This window comes from Dysidea avara, chromosome 4, assembly GCF_963678975.1.
Source record: "Dysidea avara chromosome 4, odDysAvar1.4, whole genome shotgun sequence".
In the NCBI taxonomy this organism is placed as follows: domain Eukaryota; kingdom Metazoa; phylum Porifera; class Demospongiae; order Dictyoceratida; family Dysideidae; genus Dysidea; species Dysidea avara.
The window spans coordinates 34,295,142-34,305,517 of record NC_089275.1 but is presented as its reverse complement, the minus strand read 5'-3'; the positions used below and the strand labels follow the sequence as shown (position 1 = coordinate 34,305,517).

Genomic DNA, 10,376 nt, shown 5'->3' with positions numbered 1-10,376 from the left:
AGCATTTTTAAAATGTTTATGCATCACTTCGTATACTTTGCCTACACTGCTGTACCATACGCAAGGAAATTTTGACACAAGAAAAATTTGATGAATTCACATTTCAGCAGATTTGATAAATAAAATGTTGACAAAATCAAAAAATTGTAGACAAAACCTGTACTTTTAAAGACATTTGACGAAGTTAAGTTTGATGAATTTAATTGATTCGTCAATTTTGTTAAATTTTTCTATTGTCAAAATTTCCTTGCGTACGGTATGCAAGGTGACTAATGTATTGTGAATGCTAGCTAGCTATTGGCCTTCTTATTCCAAAGATACCTATCTGTACGTGTCTTAATACGATACAACAGACAGTCATCTGCAAATTAGGCGACAAGTAGATTTAATACAGCTGGGAAAGTCATTTATAAAAACAAGAACAGTAAGGGGCCCAATACAGAGCACTGAGGTACTCCACCGGTAACGTTGACAGCTTCTGAAATAGAACCATCACCAAAACACTTACTATTTATGGTTGGTTAAAAAAGACCAAATACAGTTAATTGTCTCTCTGGTAATTCCATAGTGCCTTAACTTTAACAGTAAGAGTTCATGGGAAACCTTGTAGAATGCCTTGCTGAAATCCAACAGTATGCAATCAGTTTGTGCTTTGTCATTTAAACTGGATGCTAAGTCATGGACAGTTAATAGTAGTTGAAGATCAGCAGAACGTTTTTGGTGGAAGCCAAACTGACTGGTTGAGAGGATATTGTTACATTCTAAATGCCCCATCACATGCAATTAAATAATGTGCTTGAGAGCTGACAGTTTTATTAGAATATGTTTTGTGACTGCTCTATTAGAGTATATCAAATCAGCTAAAAACTGTAAAAATAAGAGTACTGTACATTTGATATTAAATGGAGCATTATGCATAGTGTGTTCATGTTTTGCTGCACGTATTTCTTACATTCACATTGCTTTAAAATCTTGTATTATATGCTGGTATAATACTTGATGCTTTTGCTAGCCTGTTAATATACAATCATGCCAACATAATTGGCACAAGCACATTAATTTTAAAAAGATATTAGCGTTTATAAAATACAAGTGCACCTGTAGCTTATAGCAGTGCCTTCCTATTGTAGTTACTACACAGTAAAAAGAAAGTGTTCGAGCACCCCTACATTTATTCTTAGATGGCCTTTTGTAATAAAGCACATCTTATCTGTGCTTGGAAACTACTGAGTTACACATGTGTACAGTACTTATGTATTTTGTACTGATATTAAACATTAACATGTTTAATCTTTTATTAATTAAAATAGTATGAAGTATGCAACCATTGAAATCACTACAGCAGATCTTTGGTGACAATCAATTTCACCATTGCCAAAGTTTCTCAAGTAGTGGAACAAAGAATTAAGCATATTACTAAATGGTGCAGTGTCAGTGTAAGATTCTACTCCACTGTATTTGCTTCGTATGTAGGTCTACCTAGTATGCAGTTGCTCATCAACTCGCTATGGATGATCCACAATCAGAGCTCAGAAATGTACTGTTTTGGGTTTCTTTTGTGATTTGTCAGAATGTCCACATCAAGTTTGTGAGTGTATACCAGGAGACAACTAAAAAGGAAAGAAAACAAAAAAACATAATATAGTGAGGCTAGACTTTAGTGACATCACACAATGCACATGTGTGTTTTTCAGTTTGCTGTACAGTTGTAAAAAAATGCACTATAGCTGTTTGAAATTACAGCTGTTGATTTACACACAATATGTCTCATGTTGAAATTGTTTACTCTTAAAACTGGGAAAAAACTGTGATGATTTATTGCCATTGACTTTGAAAATTGTAGCAGCCTGCTGCTGAGTACTGACAGGGTAGCAAAAGGTAGAAGCAGTACTTTCCAAGTATTAATGAAAAATTCTCATTCACTTTAAACTTTTCACACTAATACAGTAGATAGGCATTCATTGACACAAACTGGAATCATTTTGTACTTTGTAATTCAACTGTACAGCCTCTGACTCACACATTGCTCTACAGGACTAAGGGACCTGTGAAATAACTTTGAAATCTCCCTTATCTGGACCTCTTATCCAGGCCCAGACAGTCCAAATTAGTCACAAGCATGTGGCCTGTAGTCTATTGACAATAAGATGTTTACATGTTAGGTGGCTTGTTGATTCTAACTACCACTTGGTTGCTAGGTGATAAAAAAATTTACAACCCAGGGGAGTGACCACGAATGCTCTGTAGTGACTTCCCCTTCTGCCCACTAAAATGTATAGTAGCAATAGTAACATTTCAGAACAGTTAACTTTACCAGTTACGGATATTTCTGAGATAAGGACAGTATACCAGACTACCTGGATAAGAGAGGTTCCACTGTACCTGCTATAAAATAAATTACATGGATGACTCTAGCAAATAAAATTCTTCAATTATCCTTGTTGCCTCTCTATAATGTTGATGATTCTATCAGAGTAATTTAATATTGACTGCTCTACTAGAGTATCTTGGTCTAAGTTACCAATATTAAAATTCCTTGAGGGTGAATTAAAAGCATGCAACCAATAATGCACCACTGACAATCAAGCTTAACAAGTTGCTCTACCTTTGAGTTGGGAGACCAGGCAGCAAATTTCTAGAACTACCCTTGTGTGTAGCTAGTTGACAAGTTGAAATGATCTCAGAATTTCATCTTTGCAGGCAAGTCCATATTATATTGTTTGGTTGGGAAATTTGACTAAATAAAAAGTACTGGTCTGGCAAGAGCACTCAAATTGTGGCCTGCTGAGATTCATATGAATATTACAACAAGCTATTTTACTAGTTTAATTTTGTGTACTGATCTGTTATGCACCTATCAATGTAATCCCCGACTACCACTAATACGGGCTGAGGTGGGGGAAGGTGGGGATTTGCATCACTGAAAATTACAATTCCCCACCTACTGGGGATGTACTGGCAATGCAAACCACGACCAAGTCTTGACTTGTAACACCCGGGAATACTGGGGCTAGGAGGGGATTTGTACGGTTGTGTGGCGTTGGTCTAGTGATGAGTTAGTTCGAGTGGATTCTAGTACGAACGTAGTAGCTAGCACCCGAGACACTCCTTCCTAATTAACCTGAAAGCACACAGCTTTGCTGTCTGAGTGAATTTCTTTAGTGAAGATAGATCCCCATTATGTCGGAGAAATGTAGCGATCAATCCCCCCACCATCCCCTACCCTTAGCCCGTATCAGTGGTAGTCGGGAATTACATTGATAGGTGCATTACAGTCCTGTAAAGTATTAATAAACAACTAAATAAAACAGTACTTGATTCATGCAACTAAATAATTATACTCTCAGTGACAGCGGACAGCGTTATATTCAATAATGCTGTCAATGAGAGTATTGGCACCCAGGGATGAAAAGTGAAACACGTGCAGTTTACAAATTGTCACATTTACAACTGAAAAGGTAACTTCATACCTCACATCCTTAGTTACAGATGAGATCAGTTCCTCTCGTCGCCAATGACAGCAACATTGATCTTAATAAACGCGCAGCAATTATTTCCATTAAAGGTCATGGACTCATCCGAATGAAAACAAGCCTAATGAGTCACGCATAGCACCACAGATGGTTCATCTACAGTCACAAGCAGCTAATCAGCAATTAGTATTTACAAGCATAAGCGCCTATAATATTATTATACTGAAGGATTCGCAGAAAATTAAAACGCAAAAGCAGGTGAATTGTTAAATATCGTCGATGTTTAGCAAATGTCATCAATGTTTAGTAAATGTCGTCGATGTTTAGTAAATATCGTTGTCATAGATAGTTAACTGTTACTGTACTTTAGCTATTATAAGTAACGCTATATTTAGTATGATGTAATGATGTGCTATAATTGGAGTATGTAGTGTGTTATTAGATCGAGTGTGCGTGTTGTGGTATCCTTCCCTTCCCGATCAATCGTGTACAACAAGGAACCTGGTCTCCTTCTAAACGTCCCGATATCGACATCTGGTGCTGTATCCCAGGATCTGTTGCCTTATTCCAGGATTTCGCTTGTCCTTCGACATTTTTTAACCACTCACCTAGACGTCGTGGTACCGTGGCAAACCTAATGGTACCACTGAAGGCAAGCGATACCTTGTTGCGAACACTTGTTGTTGCTCTCATTTACCTTAGGTCAGGATGGAGGACATTCAACGGCACCGCGGTTCACGAAAAGGCTACCGCTCACACCTCACGAGATTGTTCGCTAATTCTGATGAACTGCTGAACACGGTCACTACCGACCTTACCGAAGAGACAAGGATTAAAACCTCTACAGCTCTGGAGTCGTTAATTCATCAATTTAATCGTAAGGAAAAGTTACTCACTGATTTAGACGCCAAGATCCTCTCACTCATTGAAAACGAGGATGAATTAGAGACGGAAGTTCTTGAAACCGAAGAGGTTCAGTGTAAAATAACAGAGACAGTTGGAAACATTAAGTCATTCATCAAAACATATTTGCAGAACAGCATTCAGCAGCCTACTCACTCAGAGCAGCCTAGATCAAAACTACTGGATTCACAACCAACACTAGCTACAAACTCAGAAGCCACTGGCGACACAGAAAGTAACTTGTCCATGACCCTGGAGACTGGTGCTTCACTACCTGCCCCTGTCCATGACAGTAGTTCCACTGATAAGGAAGCAGCGGTAACATTGCACACCCTACAAGACAAATCTATTGCCTCTGGCACGGGTGCTACCCGACAAGACAGGTCTATTGCTCCTGGCAAGGGTGCTACTAACAGTGAAGGTGGAATAGCTATACGCCTACCAAAGCTTACAATCTCTGTGTTTGGAGGTGATCCATTAGACTGGCAGCCCTTTTGGGATAGTTATGAAGCAGCAATTCACAATAATTCACAGCTAACTGGTGCACAGAAGCTAACTTACCTACGTGCCCAATTACGTGGTGATGCTGCCCAAGTTATTGCTGGACTTCCGCTTACCTCTTCTAGCTACCAGCACTCTGTTGAAGTTTTACAGAAACGTTTTGGTCAAAATCACTTACTGGTTAGTTCACACATCCAGGCGTTAATTGACCTTTCAACTCCAACAGACACCTTAGAGGGCTTAAGACGGTTTCATGACCTGATTGAAAGCCACATCCGTAGCTTGGCTTCCCTAGGAAAGAAAACTGACTCTTACAGTGCAATGCTTGTCCCCTTTCTGCTAAGAAAGCTACCAGTCAACACCATCAGAAACATAGCTAGAGCTCGTGAAAACAGTGATTGGACTATAGAGGAACTTCAAGCAGCCCTACTTAAGGAAATCAGAATATTTGAAACCAGTCTCCATAGTGTCATACCCCGAAGATCGAAGAGTTCTGAAGGTGCCTCAACTCTTCCAACAGCTGCCTTTCATGCAAATGTTAAGGGCACATCAACCACCCACAGTCAACGCCCTAGTTGCAGCTACTGCAAGAACACTACACACAATTCCAGCAACTGTGATACAATTAAGATGCAACAAGCAAGAGTAGATTTCATCAAACAAAATAACCTATGTTTCAATTGTCTGGGCCACCACAGGGTGTCTAGGTGCACTTCAAAGACACGTTGCCGGCTATGCAGAAGGAAACATCATACCAGCCTCTGCACCAATAACACGGATGATTCAGCTAGTAGAGCATCCAGCCAGACAGCACCACGTGGAACTCTTCAAAGTCCGGCCACCACCAATCCTACTAGTAATCCACCAACTATCAATCCGTCGGCTAACAACTCCAATCCAGCTCAAAATACACCGCCAGTAGCATCCTTGACAATATCAACAACTGCAACTCTACAATCTATACAGTTGACAAAGGAGCCTATCTGTCTGCTGAAGACAGCAGTTGCTACAGTCGCCCATGAAGGCACTCAAGTGGACGCAAACATTCTATTCGATGAAGGCTCCCAACGTTCCTTCGCAACACAAATATTAATCGACAAGCTACGATTGCAGCCTCATCAGACAGAATTAATACAACTCTCTACATTTGGATCTCCTAACCCACAAGTAAAGAAACTGAATGTCGCAAGTCTTCAAGTGATCACTAAATCAGGTACACCTATCTCCATAACTGTTTTAATTGTTCCCTCCATAGCCACACCCTTGGAGAACACAGTAGAAACATCCTGTTTGACTGATCTACCTCACCTCAAGGGACTTCAGTTAGCACATCCAGTAACCAGATCTGACAGCTTTGAAATTTCATTGTTAATTGGTGCTAACCACTATTGGGACTTCGTGGGTGACCACACTGTTCGTGGCAATGGGCCTACTGCAATCAGTTCTAAACTTGGATACCTCTTGTCAGGTCCACTTTCAATTACAAACCCACAGCAACCAAGGAACATCACCAATCTAATGTGTATGATAACCAATAGCAGACAAGAAGAGGAGGAACTGCAACACATGTGGTCTGTTGAATCTATTGGTATTTCTCAATCAACCCCACTTGATCCCGACGAACAATTTTTTCAGAATTATTCTTCAACCGCTATTTCCCGGTGTGCTGACGGCTCATACATGGCAAGGCTCCCATGGAAAGAACAACATCCTCCGCTACCAACTAATTTCAACATATCTCAGAAGAGAACCACCTCATTAGTGCGACGACTAGCCCAAACACCACATATGCTATCAACGTATGATGCTATCATTTCTGACCAGTTAAAACGTGGATTCATTGAAAGAGTACAGGCATCTAATACATCCACTGGCGTCCACTACATTCCACACCATGCTGTGCGAAAGGATTCGGTGACTACGCCTATTCGTATTGTGTTTGATTGCAGCTGCAGTGAGTCTAGATCCTCCGCAAGTCTCAATGATTGTCTTGAACCAGGTCCTACGCTACTAAATGATCTGTGCTCAATCATCCTCCGATTTCGTCTACACAATTACGGATTTGCTACAGACATCGAGAAGGCCTTTCTCCAAATCAAACTACATCATAATGATCGAGATTACACAAGATTCTTGTGGCTCTCCGACACAAGTAATCCCAACAGTGAACTCATAACATACCGCTTTCAAGCAGTATTATTTGGGGCAACCTCCTCCCCATTCATCCTGAATGCAGTTCTACGTCATCATTTGCAACAGTATCAAACAACTGTAGCAGATGACATCACTCAAAACCTTTATGTTGATAACATCATTTCAGGTTGTTCATCAGCAGAGGCTGCTACACAGTACTACCAACAAGCTCGACAAATCATGAAAGAGGCAAACTTCAACTTACGCAGTTGGGCATCCAACAGTTCTGTATTGAACACTCTTGCTGCACAGGATGCTACCGCAGACCCTAATACAACTGTTAACATCCTTGGCATTCAGTGGTCAACTCATGATGATCAACTACACCTTACTCCTAGCAAACTTGCCAACATCAATAACTTAGTCACCAAGCGTGAAGTCTTACAGCAGTCCTGCAAAGTTTTTGATCCCATAGGGCTTGCTACTCCTGTTACAATTAGAGCTAAAATGCTCATTCAAAGGCTCTGGAAGGAGAGTGTGGACTGGGATGAACCATTGAGTGATATCCTATGTCAAGAATGGTCCTCAATTTTTACAGATTTAGTCTCTGTTAGTGAGCTAGCAATTCCACGCCAGTACTACAGCTGTGAATCTAAAATGACCAATGCTGAACTACATCTGTTTTGTGATGCTAACATCAAGGCCTATGGCACCATCGCCTTTTTTCGTCAGAAGGATGAAACCACCTTTGTGATGGCAAGAGGAAGAGTGGCTCCTTTGAAACCTCTTACAGTACCACAACTTGAACTACTAGGAGCAATCACAGCAACACGACTTAGTGATTATCTTCAAACTTCCTTCACACGACACAAATTCAAGTCACATTTTTGGACTGACAGTCAAATAGTGCTGTACTGGATACAGGGACATAAAAAGCTGAAGCCATTTGTACAACACCGTGTTAGTGAAATCCAACTAATTACACAGAAGTATGACGCCACTTGGCACTACTGTCCGACAGCTGATAACCCTGCTGACATGATCACTAGAGGGTCCAGTACCAGTCAACTTTCATCTTCTTTACTCTGGAACAAAGGCCCACCATGGTTAACTAATGACAGCAATTGGCCACAATGGACCCCTTCCTCAACCTTCCACTTACATGTGGCAGCCATCACCTGTGAGGAATTTATACCTGCAGCTCCACAACCATTGTCATCATCCCCAACCATCAGTCTTCACAACATCATCGATCCCAACAATTACAGCAGCTTGGGAAAATTGCTAAGAGTCTCAGCCTATGTTTACAGGTTCATTACAGCCATCAGGAAACACAATGACTGCCAGTGTGAGCAACTTACAGCTACAGAAATTGACCTTGCCAGAATACAGTGGATAAAGAACAGCCATTATCAGATTTATGCAACTGAGATATCCAACCTTAATTCCCCTAACTCCAGTAACAAACAGTCTACACTAGTACGTCAACTACGATTGTTCATCGACAGTAATGGCCTACTTCGATGCGGTGGGAGAATCCATAACGCTCCGTTGACACAACTAGCCAAATTTCCATATCTATTACCTCCAAAACATCCGTTTACAGCTTTAGTAGTGTATGCTGCACATGTTAAACTCTACCACTCGGGAGTTGGAACTACAGTAACAGCCCTGCGCCAGTCCTATTGGATACCAAGAGCCAGACAGTACGTGAGATCACTTCTCCGTCGATGCGTAATATGCAGAAAACATTCAGGCAAACCATACACAGCCCCAGACCCAGCTCCTTTACCAAAGGCAAGATTGCAGAATGTACAGCCGTTCTCAGTGACTGGGGTGGACTTCACCGGAGCTCTCTATGTGTACAACCGAGGCGAGGAAATCAAGGTATATGTATGCTTATTCACATGTGCTACCAGTAGGGCAGTACATCTGGAGGTAGTTGCTGATTTGTCGACAGAGACATTTATCCTGGCCTTTCGTCGTTTTACTGGACGCAGGTCAACACCTCATCTGATGATATCCGATAATGCCACCACCTTCCAGGCAGCAGCTGAAGAGTTAAAGGCCCTATATTTGTCTCAGGAAATAAGAACAGTGCTAAGCCATGAAGGAGTGACCTGGAAATTCATCCCGAAAAAGGCCCCATGGTTTGGGGGATTTTGGGAGCGCCTGATAGGCCTCACAAAATCCGCAATCAAGAAAGTGCTTGGAAGAGCCCACATTTCTCTAGAGGTTCTGCAAACAATTGTGGTAGAAGTGGAGGCCCTGATGAATGATCGGCCTTTGACATACGTGTCTGATGACCCAAAGGATCCTGAACCATTAACTCCCTCCCACTTGTTATCTGGAAGGAGAATCACAAGCTTACCACATGAACAGAGAACTATGGATGAGGTTAGTGATCCAAGTTACAACGAACACGATCGTCTCTCCAAAGATGCAAAGACTCAAGGCTTGCTGTTACAACACTTTACAACGAGGTGGAAGAATGAATATTTAACTTCCCTCCGGGAATTTCATCGCACGTCTGGAAGCAATGAATGCAAAATTGCTGTGGGGGATGTTGTGCTTGTGCACGATGATGGGCCTCGCGTCAAATGGAGATTGGCTGTTGTCGAGGAATTGACATATGGAGGTGATGGTTTGGTGAGAGCCGCAAACATTAGGACCAGTACAGGTCAAACAAATAGACCTATTGTCAGGCTGGTCCCACTTGAAGTATCTGCTCAAGGCAAGGACACTGTCTGTAGTAAGGACAACAAACCGGATTGTGAGGTCGAGAAGACAAGTTCAACGAGTAATAGTCAAGTGGATATCCCCGAAGAAGTTATTGAAACGCGTCCTACAAGGAGCTCAGCTAGTAAGGCTCGAGAAAGATTAACACAGTGGGCTAACATTCTTTCAGGGGCCCCGGAGGATGTCATAGATAGTTAACTGTTACTGTACTTTAGCTATTATAAGTAACGCTATATTTAGTATGATGTAATGATGTGCTATAATTGGAGTATGTAGTGTGTTATTAGATCGAGTGTGCGTGTTGTGGTATCCTTCCCTTCCCGATCAATCGTGTACAACAAGGAACCTGGTCTCCTTCTAAACGTTCCGATATCGACAATCGTCGATGTTTAGTAAATGTCATCGATGTTTAGCTAAATTTATTTATTTTTTATTTATTTATTATTAATACTGTGCAGACCTCCATTAGGGAGTATAAAGCACAGATACATGCAAGAAAACAAAATGTACAACATTTTAGACTATATAGCTGGGTTAATACAAAAATAGTCTACAATCCTTTTCTGAAAGTCATCTACATTGGTTGCTTCAATTGCAGTAGCTGGGAGGCTGTTCCATATTTTGATA

At 41.2% G+C, this 10,376-nt stretch overlaps 2 protein-coding genes across 2 annotated transcripts; both read left to right on the top strand.

Moving 5' to 3' along the window:
• Window positions 1-3,816: 3,816 nt before the first annotated feature.
• LOC136254779 (uncharacterized) lies at window positions 3,817-9,067 on the top strand. The gene is made up of 2 exons (XM_066047522.1): window positions 3,817-8,716; window positions 8,767-9,067. Exons 1-2 carry the CDS (start codon window positions 4,182-4,184, stop codon window positions 8,930-8,932), a joined length of 4,701 nt encoding a protein of 1,566 aa, XP_065903594.1. The 5' UTR covers window positions 3,817-4,181; the 3' UTR covers window positions 8,933-9,067.
• On the top strand, window positions 9,027-9,947 carry LOC136253786 (uncharacterized). Its single transcript, XM_066046444.1, has one exon. The coding sequence runs from the start codon at window positions 9,027-9,029 to the stop codon at window positions 9,945-9,947; it is 921 nt and encodes a 306-aa protein (XP_065902516.1).
• Window positions 9,948-10,376: the final 429 nt, after the last annotated feature.

What these genes read in the sequence shown, in the direction of transcription:
- LOC136253786 (XM_066046444.1), top strand. Translation starts at nt 9,027, where the DNA reads ATGATATCCGATAATGCCACCACCTTCCAGGCAGCAGCTGAAGAGTTA.
- LOC136254779 (XM_066047522.1), top strand. Translation starts at nt 4,182, where the DNA reads ATGGAGGACATTCAACGGCACCGCGGTTCACGAAAAGGCTACCGCTCA. An exon ending in TGGATACCAAGAGCCAGACA is followed by an intron (nt 8,717 to 8,766) that starts GTACGTGAGATC and finishes GAAAACATTCAG; the next exon opens with GCAAACCATACACAGCCCCA.